Below are 19161 nucleotides of genomic sequence, written 5' to 3'. Positions count from 1 at the left end.
GGTATCAACAAGTGTGTCAAAGGCCCTAGTCCCTCGGGCACCCACTGTGAGTTACACGTTACCCAACTGGGATGATTGTTGCTGCTACTGGGGTTTGGGGCTTGCCTCCGTTTGGCATCATCTCCTGCTTCTAAGCTAGAGTCAAAGCCCGGTCATACGACTGAGGCTTAAAATTCTACACAAGAAATCGGATTTTTGTATCCATCCTCCTAGGAAACTGTTTCTACTTTTCTTCTCTCGTCTTCCCCAACTGCTGTGCCGGCCATTGTAATGACCTTGTTGGAATAGGTCAACACTGGAGAACCCATTATGGGAGAGTTTGTAAAACTCATCCTCTAAATTGGTCATGTATCGGGGTGGAAGAAACCTAGCTTTGAGGCTGGACATAAAAGTATCCATACGTAATGAGTCGTGTTGGTTGTTGGATCTGTACGAGGACCCGACCAATGTTGCCACCAAGTAACAGTTTCCCCCGTGAGGTGTGGAGCTACCAGATGGACTTTGTATAAGAATATGGCACGGCGGAAAGAGATAGCAAGACAAAGCACAATAATAGACTATGCAATAGATACACAATGGAGAGAATTTAAAATTCTAATTATACCAAAGAGGTACAAGTGATGGTGTTGTCCACCCGTGCGCTCTCAAGTAGAGCTTAGATGGCGATCTAGACAAACTTTTGGATGGAGGATGTACGAGTGTAGAAGGGGGTGGATACTCACAAGCATGGAATGCCTTAGCTCATGGCAACCATGTCCATATATAGTACTGTAGGCGGTGTGGTAGACACGTATACAACAAGGGTGGTTACACTGCGTAGACATGGTCACCGCCCATGTGTCAAGAACGCGGCTCACTGACCATCGACCACTAATGATGGACATGGTATCCGAGGGAATATTCCTCATACAGTTGCCTCGGGGGCTCCCGCCTCCAAACCCCCACCACGGGGGTTGCTAGCCCCCCTGGGATCCCCCAGTCGAGGCAATACCCCAGGTCCAACTAACGCTCGTACCCCTTACCATCTACTAACCATCATCAGGGGTCACAATAGATGACCCCATCGGCATCTAAGCCGGGGTTCCCACTAAAGACATATGCACCATGGGTACTCCTCATAATGGGGGCCTAACAAATGTGCATTATACATCAAAGTGAGATACATGCTGAGAGGCGGGCATTGAGTGTATACTAACACTTTGTCTCGAGAATATGCAATCTTAGCCAAATAGAAAAAATGCAATAAATTGATGTATCAGAATGATCACACTTACCATCATACTTACTAATGTTTGGTTGAGCTCGGATAACGGTGGTGGAGGAACTAGGACCAGGTGTCAGCTTGGGAAGTGTTGCAATCAGACTGGCCTATAAGGTTGCTAGTATTTGCTGATGCGGTAGTTGCATGGATTCCGATTGAGCTTAGTTGATGCTCCAGAGCCACGCATTTGTATGGCGCCAGTCGTCATCATCCGTGTGTTTGGCTTTTTGTGCTGTCTTCCGTTCCTCAGCAAGTTCCCGTCGTCTTTGTTGCTTCATTAGAAGAAGCATGTCCAAGCCAAGAACGTACTTCTTTCTTTGAATCATTTAAAATATTTTAGGTCAGTTGATTGCGGGAAGATACTTTGTTGGCTCCCATCGGGGTGTGCTCTCCCACTTTAGGCATCTGCTTTGCCTTCTGTATGCCTGATCTCTGGCTGTAGACGGTGTAATTGAGGCATTCCTCTCACTTCAAGTAAAGCAAGAGGAGACGTCACCTGCATTACTGCCTCCTACTAGATTAATGTAGACATTTTGGGCTAGGGCTAGATTTGATAGGTCAAAGGATGAGCCCTGCAGGGGCTATTGAGTGTAAGCACATTTTGAGATTGCATATAGAAGTAGGAATATGAAGCAAACAAGACCCAGAAGACATGCAGCAGCCAGCCTGCATCCCCAAGACTTAACACAGAAGCCCCCATATTTTTCCAAGCAAATCTCAGCCTTTGTGCCACATTTTAGAAATATTCCTTTGTAACGTTGTGCGTGAGCAATCTCTCGAGGCAGCCCATTTTTTAAAGCCATCACAGCCATGCTAGACTTCGGTCTTAACACGGGTGGGTGCTCATCGAGGCCACCTTTCATCCTTAGGTGCAAACCTTGTTTTCTGAATTCATATTTTTGATTGTCATGATGAAATTTCCAATCTAATGGAATGTCATACTAACGTGCTTGACTGTTAAAGTGCAGGTTTCTCTCTGTGTGGTTTTGGATTTGGTGAAAGTGCTGAAGAACGTGGACTGCTGCTTGAAGCCATCATAGTATCCTTTTAATACTTTCTGCCTTGATTTTCAACCTTTTATTTTTGTTTTCTTTGGCTTTTAGGGGTGGTCCATTTCTTAAGTATCAGAACCTCATCATTTATGCGGTTGGCTTGTGACAGGTGAACTTACCAAATGAAAAGCTGCGCCATGTAAGTGGACTTGGCATGCCAGGTGATTGGGTTGGATGCATGCAGATGTAACTATTGTCTGTAGTAGCATGTTTATACCTTTGAAACAAATATAAAACTTGACCAGAATAACATCTAGTGGTGCCTGTCTCTTACTTCATGACAGAGGAGGTGCTGCAGGCAGTATCAGCAGGCATCGACCTGTTTGATAGCACGTATCCTTTTTTCTGCTCAAGTAATGTCCCTTGAAATCCTGGCAGTGCAAGTATAGGGCAGTCACCATGCTTAATTCTTAAATGCAAATCAGATATCCACACGTTCTTACCATGGGTGGCCTTGCCTTGGTATTCCCCTTAAAGATGGAAGAAGGTTTTGCAAATAGAATTTCAGCAAATGGCAATGCTGATATTGGGTCTGATTTTACTAAAATCAACTTGCGTGCGCTCAGCTACAGGTGCCATTCCACTTTATTACTTCCTATTTTACTTTCTTTTTTTTTTGGATCCACGTGATTGAGAAATACTTTATTTTTGCCCTAGAACAGGTCACACTGCTAGCTAAACGAAGAAACAAATCAAGCTAGGGGGTTAACAACCCTTCTCAGGAAAATAACGAGACTTTGTTTAGAAAGGATCTGCAAGCCCAAGAACTACCAGAGTTTCACCTATTGCTTGTCCCCATCTTTCTTGAACCTATTGACACCCAAAGATTCCTGATCGTCCGTTGATAAGACTGGTGTGAGGATCTCGTCTCACATTAGAGGGAAATCAAGGTAAAGCGAGTGTCAATTTCAAGGGGGATAGGAATAGGGTTGAAGAGTGGTTGTGAGGTATTTACACTAGGTTGCTATAGCCTATGGTTGATATATTCAAACAAGTACATTTTAGGTTCTAGAAGGAGGTAATGTAAATGTCATTTTAAAATTCAGAACTCAGTTAAGCACCACAACCTGGGGTGTTCCAGAGGTCTATGATGTTTAAGGTAACATATTATCAATGCCATGTCATCACCTTTAAAGGTTAGGGTGTTCAAGGTTTTCATATGCTATGAAGTTTGTACTTCCATTCATTTCAATAATTTAGTCTCTCATTTGGTTTGCCTTAAACTTGAGCTGCTGTTATGTACCTGATAGGGCTAGATGGACTAATCATGGGTCAGAGAGCCCAAAAGATTAGAAAAGCAGGCTGATTATAGTGGCCTAAGGTTATAAACACTTATAAGTTAATAATCTCATAAGTGACTGCTTTGTGCTTTTATGGGGGATTAGACACATGGCTTGCAACCCGGAACTACACCATGAAGATGCAGCTCTAAAGAAATCATGTTCCGAAGGTCAATGGATGGATTCATCTAGACACACATCACCCCCACCCGAACCCTGGTTTCTGAATGAGTGCACAGAGCGGAAGCAAATAAGCTCTAGAGTGTGCAAGAGAGAGAGATATGGAGCAACTATGCTGAATATACTGAAGTGATACAGTCCCAAGCAAGAGACAGAAAGTATCTCATAAGTGAGGGAGCAAAAGAAAGACTAGGCAAGATGGAAAAGTGAGAGGCCAACCCACCTATTTATAGGTAAGAGGGGGCTGGCCGACTTGGGAAAATACATCCAGGCTGGGAAAAATCCCAGAAAAATATAAAAAAAAGGGGTGGCCAGCCCACAATCAAGGGCCATGAAAAAGGGACCAAAAGGGACACCAAACATGGGCAGAAGTTGGGGATGCATGTGCTAATACCCCCTCTCAGCACCAGATGCTGAACATACTCTGGAAGCGTGAGAAACTGGCTTGGTGAACAAATCTGCAGCATTCTCCACTGAAGGACAATACTCCAAACACAAATCTCCAGCAAGAACCCGTTCACGAACATAGTGATACTGTATCTCAATGTGTTTCGTATGAGCATGAAACACAAGGTTCTTGGCGATGGCGACGCAACTCTGATTGTCACACCAAAGAAGAGTAGGTTCGGTAGGAGGACAGCCAAGCTTCTTCAATAATCTCCGCAACCAAATTGCCTCACATGTAGCATAACAAACTGCACGATACTCCGTCTCTGTAGAGGAAAGCGCCATAGTAGGCTGCTTTTTACTGCTGCATGAAATGGCTCCAGACCCAAGTGAAAAAACACAACCAATGGTCGAACACCGAGTATCTGGATCTCCAGCCCAATCTGAATCAAACCATCCAAGAAGAGTGCATCCTTGGCCATAGAAGATGCCAAAGTCCAGAGTGCCACGCAAGTATCGAAGAACTCTGAGAGCACACCGCCAATGCTGCTAACGGGGTTTGGATGAGAAAGAACTCAATAAGCTGACTGCGAAACACATGTCCAATCGGGAGTAGGTCAACCAAACCAAACAACCGACAAGAACCCGATACTGTCCTTGATCAAACCCTAGAGAAGCATCAAGAAGAGAAAGCTTCTCACTAGTATCCATAGGAGAAGATACTGGTTTGCATCCAGTCATCTGAAATCTGTCAAGAATCTCCCGTGTGTACTTCTGCTGAGAAAAGAAAATGCCCTTTGGGGACTGCCAAATCTCAAAGCCAAGAAAATAATGCAGAAGGCCAAGATCCGTCATCTCAAACTCTGTCTCCAAAGCATCCATGACTGAACGGATCCTCACAGAATAAGAACTTGTAAAGATGAGGTCATCAACATAGACCACAATGATAACAATCAACCCCCTCTCAAGGAGGATATAAAGGTTTGAATTTGCATGAGAACGGCGTAGGCCGAGCTTCTGAAAGAACTTATCAATCTGCTGGTACCAAGCCCACAGAGCCTGCTTCAGACCATATAAAGCTTTCTTCAGCCGGTACACCTGCCTGGAACAACAAATCCTGGTGGCTGATCAACATAAACCTCCTGTGTAAGCTCTCCATTCAGGAAAGCCGACTTGACATCCATCTGGAATACGGGCCATCTATGATGTCTTGCAAGAGCAAGAATGGTGTGAATGGTAGTCATCCGGGCCGTTGGAGCGAAGGTCTCATCGAAGTCGACCCTAGGGCGCTGAGCATAACCCTTGGCAACCAACCTCGCCTTGTGCTTGTCCAAGCTGCCATCAGCTTGGAACTTCGATTTGAAGATCTAGTGCACACCAATCACCTTACGCTACAGTGGTCTAGGCACCAAAATCCAAGTGCCATTCCATTCAATAGCATCCAGCTCTGCCTGCATAGCACGACACCAAGACTCATGTGAAAGAGCCTCGTCCACAGAAGTGGGATCAAAAGGACCATGAGTGATAGAGGACATAAGAGCATAGTTAACAAACATGTTGCCCTCATGAATTTGTTTCCCTGAAACTCTGGAAGATCGCCTGAGAGAAACAAGCGGAGTAGTAGAAGGAAGCTCACGTAACCCAGAATCACGAACTGTCTGATTGTACCATCCAGGCACAAATCTGCTCGAACTCGCTAGAGGAGCGGAGTCATCATCATCTGAATGAGAATCCACAGGTGGAGGTGTAACAGAAGCAGAGGGAGGAGGAGGAGGCGGAGGAAGAAGAAGCTCACCACCCCCTTCTGAAGATGTAGGAGTCTCATTGAACACCACATCACGGCTCACAACAACTTTGCCGGCCTACTGATCATAAGGGCGATATGCCTTGGACACAGTGCTGTATCCGAGAAAAGTCATGTGGTGAGACTTCGAGTCCAACTTGGAGCGATGCTCCTTAGACACATGTACATACGCCGAACAACCAAATACACGGAAATGAACAATAGAGAGCTTCTCACCATGGAAAGCCTCATATAGAGTTTTATCTGGAAGTGCAGCAGTAGCAGACCTGCTCACAATGTAGACAGCAGTGGAAGCCGCCTCAGCCCAGAAACGTTGAGGTAATGAAGAATGCTCAAGCATAGTACAGGCCATCTCCATAATGGTCCTGTTCTTCCTCTCTGCAACTACATTCTGTGATGGAGTATATACTGTAGTAAGTTGTCTCCGAATGCCATGGGTCCTGCAATATTGCTGAAACTCTTGGGATGTAAACTGCCCCTCTCTGTCGGTCCTGAGAGCCTTGACTGAGGAACCGGCATCTTTTTCCACCTCAACTTTCCAATCACAAAAGTGTTGAAAAGCCTCATCCTTGGACTTCAGAAAGAAGACCCGTGTATATCTAGAGAAGTCATCCACCATCACGAGCATGTACAATGCCTTACTCAAAGATGCAGTACACATAGGACCACATAAGTCTGCATGAATAGAGCAAGTGATGTCGAAGATCTCTGTGTCGCCTCCTTCGGAAAGGCGGCTCGGTGTTGCTTCCCTTGTAAACAAGAGGAACAAACAGAAGATGGAGGCTTGATGGTCGGTAAACCCTCAACCAACCCATCCTTCGAAGCTCGCTGTAGAAGCTGATAGCTCAAATGGTCAAACCGAGCATGCCAAAGAGCAGAAGAAGAACCAGAAGAAAGCAGAGTGGTCAACTTGTACAGACCACCATCTTGGACTCCCTAAGCTAAGATGCCACCAGTCTCCTTATCACGAATGGTAATCTCATAACAAGAGAAGATCACCTCCGCACCTTGAGCTGTAAGAGCACTCACTGACAAAAGGTTAAATGCCAAATCTGGAATGTACAGAACGTCAGAGAAGTACCTCGTCCTTGGAAGAGCGGAAGATGGAGATGGTGCCATGTCCATGCATTGGCACGGAAGAAGAATCACCCAAAGTGATCTTGCCTGACCTGGCAGTGAAGTCCTTGAACCAATCTCGATGTGGTGTCATGTGAGCAGTAGCACCGCTATCCACAATCCACGACCGCGACTGAGAAGTCACAAGAGCAAGTATATGACAAGTACTTGCTAATAGAAGAATACCATCATCCTTCTTGGTCTGAGACACCGCTGTAGAGGAAGAGTTCTTTGCTTCTTCATCCCGCTTCTTCTTGTGACATTGGGGCGATTTATGACCCTTTTTGCCACAATAATGACACTCAATGTCCTTGTTTTTAGAAGATCTGCTTTTGTCTTTGTCTTTATCCTTGTCGTTATCCTTGGAGTTCTTGTCAGAACCCCCTTTCCCTTTCTTTTGTTGATTCTTCCCTTTATCTCGCGTAGCCAAAGCTCCATCGGAACCACCAGAGGTGCCAGTCCGCTCCTCAAAGCGAGACTCAATCTGCATAATGGAGGGGAGAACTTCCTCCCAAGTAACTGGAATAAGACGAGGAAAAGAAACAAGAGACTGAAAATAAGCATCAAACCTCTCTGGAAGCTTGGAGAGAAGCTGAATAGCCATATCCTCTGTAGAGATATCCTTGCCACAAACAGTAAGCTCGTCCCGGAGGTCTTTCATCTTCGAGATGAAAGAAGATAAAGATGGAAAGGCAGAAACTGACAAGTTCATAAGCTGCTTTTCCAACACCAAAATCTGACCTTGAGACTCAATCTCGTAGAGATTTGCAAATGCCTTCCAAACTTCATGTGTGCAGCATCTGCTGTACGCACATGAGAGAGAACCGAATCCTGAGAGTTCAACATCAGAAAGGAGAAAACACGACGATCATTCGCCTGCCAAATATCAATCTGTGCCTAAGTCACACCACCGGAACCAAGGGTAGGAGGGGTGGCATTGGCAGGTGTAACAAGCCAATCCCAGAGATCCACGCCACGCAAGGCTGATTTCACTTTCACCTTCCACAAAGTGTAGTTGGAACCATCCAACTTTGCAAACTTAGAGAACATATGAAGTGTAGTCGGGGCAGCCATCACAAAAGCTTGGGCTCAATCTCAGAAATATGCACAATCTCGGAAGGAGTGTCCACCACACAGATACCAAGGTTGCCACCAAAGCCAAAACCACCACAAGACCCCCTCTGCAAAAGGGAATGTCCACTGGAGAGGAAAATGTAGCCAAAGAGGGGCTGCAGTCCTGAAAAAACAGGCCGCCTAGGTCCAAACTCCAAGAAGGAAAAAACGCTGATGAGAATTACCTTCAGGCTGTAAGTGATGAAGCCAAAGTGAAGGGAAACCAATGAGCAGCAACTGTCCAGAAAACGCAGCATCCAGAGGGCTGCAAATCTGAGAAAAACGCAGAGGTGAAGGGGCTGTAGATAGGGCACAATCTGGGGCAGTAGAGGGAATCGCTGAACCGGGAGCGATGATACCATGAATGAGTGCATAGAGCGGAAGCAATTAAGCACTAGTGTGCTGAGTAGAGAGTGCAAGAGAGAGAGAGAGATATGGAGCAACTATGCTGAATATACTGAAGTGATACAGTCCCAAGCAAGAGACAGAAAGTGTCTCATAAGTGAGGGAGCAAAAGAAAGACTAGGCAAGATGGAAAAGTGAGAGGCCAGCCCACCTATTTATAGGTAAGAGGGGCTGGCCAACTGGACATGCTAATACTAGCCGACTGGACATGATGTAGCTGGCTGACTGGGGAAAATACATCCAGGCTGGGAAAAATCCCAGAAAAATATATAAAAAAGGGGTGGCCAGCCCACAATCAAGGGCCATGAAAAAGGGACCAAAAGGGACACCAAACATGGGCAGAAGCTGGGGATGAATGTGCTAACAGTTTCACCCTCACACTACCAGGGGCTTTGCTCTCAAAAGCCAAATGAAGAGCAAGCATGAGCAGACACAAACCTGGAAGAGGGAAGAATAGAGAGGGTGATGGTGGGAAGCAGGATGAGAGCCTAAGAGGAGGGGAGGATGGCGAGGGAAGGGAGGCATTGCTATAGCGCAGGTGCGGGAGCGGAGGCAGGGAGAAGTGAAAGTGGGGGAGCTCACAGATGAGGAGAGAGGGCTGGGGGGTGCATGGGGGGACAAGGGCTTTCAAGAATTCCCAAATCTCTCGATCATGTCCTTCCAAAACCAAGCAATAGAATGGACATGTCGTGCTTGAAACAAGTTGTTATTTAGTTATCAGTGGCCACTAGGTAATCAATGGGGCCTTACGAACATGAGCTAGCCAGAACTTGTGCATTACATCCTGAGGGTAGAGCATTAATTTTCAACAAGCCAACCATTTTGTGAGACAGTTGTTCCTTAAAGTTGCACAACCCCCTCTCTCTAGTTTCATTTTATTTGTCTATTGTACCTTGAAACGGAAGCTTTCCCCCCTTTTTGGGGCTAACACTGTGTGGACACTGCGTTCAAATGTATGGCAGGTTGGTTTACATGTCTTTATCAGTGTCATGGCCCATGTGATCCCATATGTCAACGTAGGTTTTATGAATTTTGTAGTGTAAATAGACCTTTATGCATGAACCTTATTTTTTGACTCATTGCTTCTTCTTTTTTTTTGGGCAGACATGACCCGTCACCTATACTTGAGGATTGCCAATGCTATACATGTATAAAGCACACCAAAGCTTACATAAATCATCTACTGAATACACATGAAATGCTGGCTCAAACTCTTCTAGATATGTAAGTATGCCTACAATGCTTACAGATCAGTGAGCTCTTATATTTCGATGCATGTTTAGCTAGGGACTCATAGCGGCTGGAGTCTCAAATCACTTTTCAATGGTTGATATAATCATGAAAATGTTGCCAATTAATCATGTAGGGGAGAGACGAAAAGAAAAGAAAGTTATTGTAAGGTCTGCAAATTTGCAAAACAGCAAAGGGTCTATGAGACCAAAAGTGTTACGACGATGAATCCATGAAGTAACTGTAGCATGGTAAAAAAAGGAGAAACTACCTTGATGAAACCATCTCACAAAGTAGCCCTGTAGTGGGTGAGACATCTGGTGTGGGAGAGAAAATACGATCCTTCTGTCGAGTATAGAAGAGATTCCAAAGTATGCAGAGACCCTCAATGTTCTCAAGGTAGCCCGTGAGATGTCATATCAGGATATGGTCGTGTTGCATGCGCGGAAGCCTTGCTGTACTTGATCCAGCCCTAGGCCTACTGATTAAGAACATTCATGCAATAACAATGAATAGTTAATAGAGAGAAGAGAGAGGTGAACTGTATTTTCAGTATATTTGATATGGTACAAAAAGATGTATATGTACACTTGCTTTGGCCTTTGGCCTTCCAAAAGTGGACTGAATTATGACTTAATGGACTATCTTTGTATTGACTGTGACCTACCCCCCCAAGTGGGGAACAGATGACCTATGATCGATGATCGCCTAGCCTTTTATAGGCTCACTCAAATGTCCAGCAACCTGGCCGATTGCTGTCGGCCAGCTCCATCTGGTCCATTACTGAGATAAAATGCTAAAAGCTCGGAATAGTCTTGTCAGCCAGTCCTTATGGTACCCATACCAAAGCACCTGCTGTCGATCAGCTTCTTCAAGCCTGATACTGGTGGACTTGCTGCTTCTTCCATGATTGAGCCTGCTAGTGTCCTATCTCCACCCTGAATTGCTCCCTTAATCATGGATTAGATCTGAGGTTAGCTCATGTCTAGGGCTGTGCACGTGACATTCCCTCCTACTAAACTTGATGATGGATTGGAAACGTATCATCCTTCCTCCTTGGACTATTGACTCTGACTAACTTCTCACACTTTGACTGAGAACCTTGCCATTCCTCTGATTCCACTCCAAGTTTGGTCAGAGAATTCTGTTTCACTTTGTCCCCATGCTTGCAATCCCTTTCCCTTAACACGGCTATGCTCTCCTGCTGAGAATGAACATGCCTGATGCTCCACCTTTGGAACTGATCTAAGAGCCAATGGTATGCTCCTTTGACTCCCAAGGAATGCTTTTGTTTCGCTTTGCATGTTGGAGACCCACCTCATAAATGCTACCTTGGCTGCATTCTTCCATGGATTTGTGCATCTTTCTTGGGACAGCTGAGTGCTTGGATGGCTGAGCTTGAATGCTCTGATACCAATGTTGCATGCGCAGAAGCCTTGTTGTACTTGATCCAGCCCTAAGCCTACTGATTAGGAACATTAATGCAATAACAATGAATAGACAACAGAGAGAAGAGAGGTGAACTGTATTTTCAGTATATTGATATGGTACAAAAAGATGTATATGTCTGTACAACTGTCACGACCCTGTGTTTTTCTCTCGAGAGTATGTAAGTGGGCACGGGGAAATGGTGGACAGTGTGAATGGCATCAGTTTGGAGTTGAAAAGGAAACCCATGTGTGGACAACCCCAAGTGTGAAGGGGACAAAGAGATTTTAATTAAAAAGGTTTTATAACCTTTGGTGGCCCAAAAAGGCTATTTTTGGGGAGGCTACTCTCTCTTGGAGGATGCGCCTATTTCTTTCTCTCTCTTGTTTTTGGAAAAAAAGGGGGGGGGGGTGGCGGGCAGAAAAGAGGCGCCTCTCTTTTGATGAAAAGGAGCTTTGGCTTGTGGGAAAATCTGGCAGGCTGGTCGGGCCAGGGGACTGGGGTGCTTCTTCGTTTTCTCCCTCTCCTGACTACTGGTGGGCTGAACAAAGGAGTAGCCAGGCTGCAGCTCTTTCTCTCTCTCTCTCTGTGGTGAGAAGCGGACAGGTCTGCAAGGAGGGCTGGACGGGCAGATGCAGCAGAGATACGTGCTTTTCTCCTTGGAGGGCTGTAAGCGCACAGCCGATCTCTCTCTCTTCGCAAGTCGGGGGGAGGTTCTGGAGACTGAAGGCAGGTCTCTCTCTTTCTCTCTCTTGCTTTTTGGGAGAAAACAAGGGGCTGCTTTTGGGCGCTTTATGTGCGCAAAAGCAGGAGGGCTGAACAGTAGGAGGCGGGCTGAAGCTGCGGCACATGCTCCTTTCTCTCTCTCTCTCTCTCTCTCTCACCCCCTCTCTCTCTCTCTCTCGTATCACTGATGATGGATTTATAGAGAGGCCTAGATACATGGAGGACTTTTTACCACACGGCTCCCGAGTGGCTATTGGTCAGCTCAGAGTTTCATCACACCGATTGGAGATTGAGACTGGCAGAGCAGCACGGATAGGGTATGCAGATTGTGCAGAGAGGAGGTGGAGAGTGAGGAGCATTATGTATGCAGATGCAGAGCATATACAGCCATCAGAGAAAGATATCCCATTTTATTCAGAGAGCCACATTCCCTACGCCAGATCTTTGAGACAGCAGACCAACGCATACTGGGGAGATTCATTCTAGACATACAGCGCCACAGAGAGACATTATTACAGGCTCAGACAGCTCCAGAGGGGGGGCGACAGACACAGATTACTACATTTTTTCAGAGATCCATCCCCCTCCCAGCCCCTACACGGCAGGGAATTATTCTCCAGAGAGCAGAGACACTTAGAGCCCGCAAGAGACAGAGGACACCTGGCTTTCGGACACCACGCCTATACCAGAGAGAGATGACAGAGATCAGAGCTCAGTTTCACAGAGAGGGTGCGGAGCGACTGGCTCGCTTCAGAGCACACCCAGGCATGTTCTTCAGGGAGCTGTGGACACCCCCTTCACTGATGTATACCATTTTATCCCAGTATGGTACAGGATGGAGCTAGCTAGGTTGCATATCATGATTGTATATTCCATGCATATAGCTTTGCATTCTCCTAGTAGTAGAGCTCCATCCCCTGCACACCCAGATTCAGCTTTTTTGTTCAGTACTTTTTCATTTTGTTGGGATGACAGAGGATACCCCATACAGGTACTCCGATTTGTCTCATAGGCCGAGTTCGGTCTTTTGAAAGACGTTAATAAAATCTTTCTTTCTTTCTTTCTTTCTCTCTCTCTCAGCTTGGTGCACTGGAGGGCTGGACTGAAGGCTCTCAGGGCTGTGTGCTCTTCTCCTGGGTGGCCAGGGGGCTGGTTTCACTGGACATAAAGGCGGACAGGGGCTGGTTTTTCATGAACATAGACATCATGTCGATGGCGTTCAACTGATGGAACTTTCAGCTTCTCTTTGCTTTGGTTCGGGACTGTTTTGGAAAGGTTTTGGAAACTGTTTCGTGGCAGTGCATGTGGCTACGAACATGAGCAATTTTTAGACTGTTTATGGGTTGTTTTTGTTTGGCAGCAAAGTTAGGTACGTGCTTGGGTTTCTGGCTGCAAGTACATGTCACTTGAGAGTGTTTCTTGGCATGGGAGTGATGCAAGCTCGCATGGCTGCATGCTCATGGAGCAGATTGTTTTCTTCCTGCTAGAAAGGAACAAAGGGATCTACAGTTATGGGCATCTCTATGTTTCCAGATGTTTATGAGGGAACAGGTAACTAGATGTATGCCGATGTTGACACTATTGTCGAATGGTGCTGTGAATGGTTCTGTATGGAAACAGGACAAAGGTTTCAAAGGGAAACAGGCCTAAGGGTTTCATGTGGAAACAGGTCGTAGGTTTCTCCAGGAGATAGGTCACATGCAGGCAGCGGTTACAGGAGTGGACACATGTTTGGTACAACCTTGCTACTGATTGGACAGGGGACAGGGAATCCATGACAGAGATGGATAGTACCCTTGGAAGGTAGAGAGGGAATGTACAGGTATGTCTATTGTATGGTATGCTGTGCTGTGATGCGAGTTCTCTTATGAGAGACAGTTTGGGAGTCTGTGTTGTGATGCAGAAGCACTGAATGTGTCAGGGTGTGATGCTGTTCATAGGGTGAGAGGCTATGGATGGTTGTGGCAACCCTGATCATGGGAGAAAGCTTCTGTATGCAGGACTCAATGTGTGGGAGTCTTTTGATGTGAACAATGGCTGGACTTGTTTGTGGATGTTGAGTGGATATGAAGCCATGATGTAGGGTCTTTGTAGGCTTTAGGAGTTCTCTCTCTCTGCGCTAATCAAGGCACTAATCAAGGAGAACAAGAAGACATCCGATTCCAACCTCAATGAGGTGGAGAACAAACTACACCGGCACATCATGGCCCTCGAAGCACGGGTCAGAGACCTTGAACAAGAGAACATAGCACTCAAGGAGGAGGTGAGTGCATTGAAAGTGGAACTGGTAGCCGTCAAGAACACTGAGAAGGAAGAAGGGGAGATCAATGACAACACTCTCATGGCCATCAAAGAAGAGATCTTCAAGGAGATCACAAAGGACATGGAGGGAAAACTCGAAGCCAAGCAGTCAGGATGGGTTGAGGTGGTGAAGAAGAACATCCGTAAAGAAGTGAGGGAGGAGACTCAAAGGGAAGAACATCAAATCATTCACACCACCATTGAGGAGGAGAAGATGAGGCATGCCCGCCGCCTCAACATTCGAGTCACAGGTATAGCCGAGACACCCAACTCCACTCCCTAGAAAGATGGACAGCTTCTATGCATGAAGCTAGGCTACAGGGAAGAGGACCCTCTCCCCTTCACCAAAGCATGGAGAGCCGGGAAAGACTCAACACGCAAGCGAGCCCTCATCCCACAGTTTGCAGGAGAGACGGAGAGGGTCACCTACATGAGGAAGAGGGTCATACTGCGAGGCTTAGAGGGAGCTTCTATTTTCTTGGATGATGATCTCATGAGGATGCAGCTAGAGCATAGGAGAGCTTGCATGCCACGAGTCTTACACGCGAGGAGAGAAGGCAAGAAGGCCTTCTATCGAGATGGTCGGGTCATCATTGATGGCCGGCCCATGGATTAGCGGTTTGGGGCCTATGGGACAGAGACCAGGCCACTGACAGAGATACACATTGCAGTATGGAACTGTAATGGTTCACTATGGGTGCAACTTGGACGATTGGAGCATGTTATGGTGAGGAGAGACATCATACTTCTGACAGAGACACATCAGAGCCCAGAGAGAGGGCTACCTCGAGTAGAGGGATTCTAGTGGGAGTCAGCATACAGGAGGACCACACGCCAGGGTACCTCGAGAGGGTCGGGGGGAGTAGCAGTTCTATTCACACGGGAGCTACAGGGGAGATTGAGAGTGATAGCACAGGATCCAGAGGCCAGATACATGTGGATCAGCTTACAACTCTCACAGGACAGGGTTATATACATAGCCCTATGTTACTTTCCTCCATCAGGATCCTCCTATGTCATTACAAAGGACATGCCACAGGAGGAGGAGACAGGAGCCTCGCCATACACTACTTGTCTGTCAGAGGAGATTATGCATTATTCTATTCTAGGGGAAGTATTTCTTACGGGTGACTTCAATGCCCACACACAGAGCAGAAAGTGTGAGGGGTGTGACTATGATGACATGGAGATTCTCCACCCTTTGGATCGAGAGGAGATAGGGGCTAGTCGGGCATCAGAGAAGGACCAGACAGGACATTATGGGGACCACTTACTAGAGTTGGGAGCCAGGCATCGTCTCGTTATTTATGACGGGATGCTACAGTGGCCGGGATCAGGAGGGCTGACATGCTTCCCACACGGGGGTCATACACGGACCAGAGGCACGGTGGTAGACTACATTATGGGGTCTTTCGAGGCATCACAGCTTGTCATCTCATTCTCCATCCCACCTCGTCCTATTGGGGTAGATCATACATACTTGGCACTTTCACTAGCCGGATCACCAGTATCACCATCCCCCCACATACCGACGCCACACACTACCATCTACTTCACACATGGCATGGCATACATATACACTGACAAAGTAGAGGATGGGCTCCTACTCATGGATCCCCTGGCACCTATGGATACCATTACAGCAGCCCAGCTGGCATCACTCCTACACACGGCTGCATTACAAAGCTTCCCACATCGTGTCCACTCCAGGAGAGCCTGCGAGATCTGGGACTATGCCCCAGAACAGATGGTATGATGATGAGTGCAGCTGACATGGGGCATCTATACATTATATGAGCAGGTTTTTGGGCGAGTCAGATGCCCAGGAGGTATGTCCGAGACTATTGCTAGCACCATTGGTGTGAAGCAAGGATGCCCACTTTCCCCATCTAAATGACAATAAATTTCCCTTCTAGTGATGATGTGAATATGTACAAGGAACATGTGGCTAATCAATCTCCAAAATAAAATAATCTTAAAGCTTTACAAAAAGTTCTCATAAGAGATCCTTCATGAACATATCTATCACATTATCTTAGTAGAGATATAAGCCAAGCTAACCTCTCCTGCTAAAACGAGCCTCTCCCTGGCTTATATCTTAGTAGAGATATAAGCCAAGCTAATCTCTCCTGCTAAAACGAGCCTCTCCCTGACTTATAATGATAATGCACCTTAATGTGATTTGTGCGAGCATGAAGCACTACTAGGTTCCTTGCAAATGACCAATACACTCTATCTATCATGAAGTTGACATTGATGAGGTGGTTGACTTCATTACACGGGGAGGCGGAGATGGAGTTGATCTAGCAGGTACCTCAGTACATATTATGCTTTATGCTGATAATATTGTGTTAGTGTCTGAGTCTCCAAGAGGTCTACAACAGGATCTACATGCACTTGATGATTTCTGCACACAGAGGGGTCTTACTGTGAACCTTGGGAAAATCAAGGTTATGGTCTTTCATACATCAAGACAGGGCAGGAGTCAACTGACATTCACTCTCGCAGGACGCCAGGTGGAGGTGGTGACATCATACGTGTACCTAGGGGTTACCTTCTCTGCAGCAGCCACGCGCTTCACCATGGGTTTAGTAGCCAGAGCTAGATTGACACGGGGATATGCAGCATTGGCTATGCTAGAGAGACAGTGCCACCAGGCGCATTTTCAGGAGCCCCAGACGAAGGGGTGGCTATTTGACACATTAGTCACACCGGCACTGATGTATGGAGTAGCGGTATGGGTGCCAGGCCTTGCTACCCATTGGTGGACACAGATAGAGAGACCACAGACCCTCATGATGGCACGCATGATACGCAGCAAACCGTCAGTACCTCATGACATTATCCGAGCAGAGTTTCCTTCGCCTCCTATGATGGTAGAGGCCATATTCCAGACAATATGCCTGCTAGACAGATTCAGAGAGATGCCACAGGACAGATTGTCATTAAGAGCTTTTGAGGCATCTAGACAGCTGGCTGAGGCAGGAGACAGAGGATCATGGTATACACAGGTCACACATTGGTTCTCACAGCATGGCCTAGACATGGATCATCTACCACCATTCTAGTATGACAAGGATGCACCACATATCCGTCTCTTTCATAGTGAGAGGAACAGAGTATTGAGACAAGACCTATGGTAGCTCTATACACGAGAGACATGGATGTCGCCTACAAAGCCTGCTATACTACAGAGATCACCTCATGAGTATCACTGATGATGGATTTATAGAGAGGCCTAGATACTTGGAGGGCCTTTTACCACACGGCTCCCGAGTAGCTATTGGTCAGCTTAGAGTCTCATCACATCGATTGGAAATTGAGACTGGCAGAGCAGCAGGGATCCCCCGGGAGGAGAGGGTATGCAGATTGTGCAGAGAGGAGATGGAGAGTGAGGAGCATTATGTATGTAGATGCAGAGCATATACAGCCATGAGAGAGAGAGATCCCATTTTATTCAGAGAGCCACATTCCCTACGCCAGATCTTTGAGGCAGCAGACCAGCGCATACTGGGGAGATTCATTCTAGACATACAGTGTCACAGAGAGACATCATTACAGGCTCAGACAGCTCCAGAGGGGGGACGACAGACACAGATTACTACATTTTTTCAGAGATCCACTGTTGGAAATAAGTGCACACTAGGTGTACTATTTCTCTAGTCTAGTTTCAGTTCAGTCTTTGTGTCTTGAGTCTAGTGCCATGTGGCACCTCTACATTTATCCCATAAGTGAGTCTACTCAATCTTGTACTTCTCACCTATAAATTGTAGGTGTCACATCAATGAATAAATAAATCTTGTGTCTTGTCTACACTCATCTCAAGGTAACTCTTTGTCTTTCATTTTGTTCTTGTTTCATTTCTAGTTTTGCTCTTACTTTCATATTTTCTACATGGTATCAGAGCAGGCTGCTCCTGCCCTGTATTGCTTGCCATAGCCTGTAGGACCAGCCTATTCACATTCTGCACAGGCTGCGCCGACCTGAACAGCCTATTCACATTCTGCACAGGCTGCGCCGCCTGAATCTTCTGTCCGCCAGTTTTTTTTTGCTGTCCGCCTGCGCCGGCCTGATTTCAGTAGCTGCTGCGTACTCCTCTTGTTTTCGTGAAGCTGCTACTGCTCTCTCGCTTGGAGCTGCTGCTACCCGTCGTACTGTTGCAGCTCTTCTTTGGCTGCCTTCTTCATCGACTCAAGGGTGCGTATCATCTCAAGGAAGCTGCAGATCGACTGTCCTCCTAAACGAGCTATTTTGCTGCATTCAGTTCTGCCATTGCTTCCTTTTGAAGAGTCTACAAGGTACTGTGCTGGTTAGTCCTTTTCTTATCCTCATATCTGCAAACTGCTAGTTCCTCATGCTTCGATGGGCTGTCAAATGCTATGGCCTTGACAAGTGGTGAGAGAGCCGGCTTCTAAAAACAGTTTGGATCTCTTCTTTCATTCATTTCTGCAATCTTGTAAGGGAATAGGCACTGCCCTTGCATTTTAGCAAGAGGTAAGACCTTCCCACATGGCCTCTTCTACTCATTCTCTCATGTCTATCGACAAATTCAATGGGTCCAACTTTCATACTTGGCAAATCAAAATCAAGTGCCATCTTATGAAAGAAAGTCTTTGGGACGTTGTTCATCCTGCTGCTCCCGAAGATTCCGACATTGAGCAAGTTATCACTTATGCTCCCACTGCCAAGAATGACAAAGCCTATGCTATCATCTTGCTCGGTCTTGGAGATGATTACATTCATCACATCTCCGACATACAGTCTGCTTCTCGAGCATGGATCACTTTGGATACCCTTTTTGGACCCCGCTCTAAAAATTCTAAGATTGCACTTATGATCTCATTCTTTGATCTATATATGCAGGAGGGAGCTACTATA

General features: G+C 46.4%; 1 protein-coding gene across 3 annotated transcripts in view; it reads left to right on the top strand.

Moving 5' to 3' along the window:
* Positions 1-19161, top strand: part of LOC147611341 (uncharacterized) — a 115462-nt gene that overhangs the window by 73208 nt on the left and 23093 nt on the right. For 2 of the 3 annotated variants that reach the window (XM_086784401.1, XM_086784403.1), the window contains exons 5-9: positions 2230-2300; positions 2423-2474; positions 2598-2646; positions 2739-2885; positions 9703-9822. In XM_086784401.1, coding sequence (XP_086640527.1) covers positions 2230-2300; positions 2423-2474; positions 2598-2646; positions 2739-2885; positions 9703-9822 — 439 coding nt within the window. Of the gene's footprint in view, positions 1-2229; positions 2301-2422; positions 2475-2597; positions 2647-2738; positions 2886-9702; positions 9823-9964; positions 10372-19161 lie in introns of those variants that run through there. The other variant, XM_086784402.1, reaches the window with a different exon arrangement.

This window comes from Cibotium barometz, chromosome 47 (genome assembly GCF_041138505.1).
Source record: "Cibotium barometz isolate CiBa-2024 chromosome 47, ASM4113850v1, whole genome shotgun sequence".
NCBI classification, from domain to species: Eukaryota; Viridiplantae; Streptophyta; class Polypodiopsida; order Cyatheales; family Cibotiaceae; genus Cibotium; species Cibotium barometz.
The sequence above is the reverse complement of the archived record's forward strand: the minus strand, read 5'-3'. Positions and strand labels throughout refer to the sequence as shown.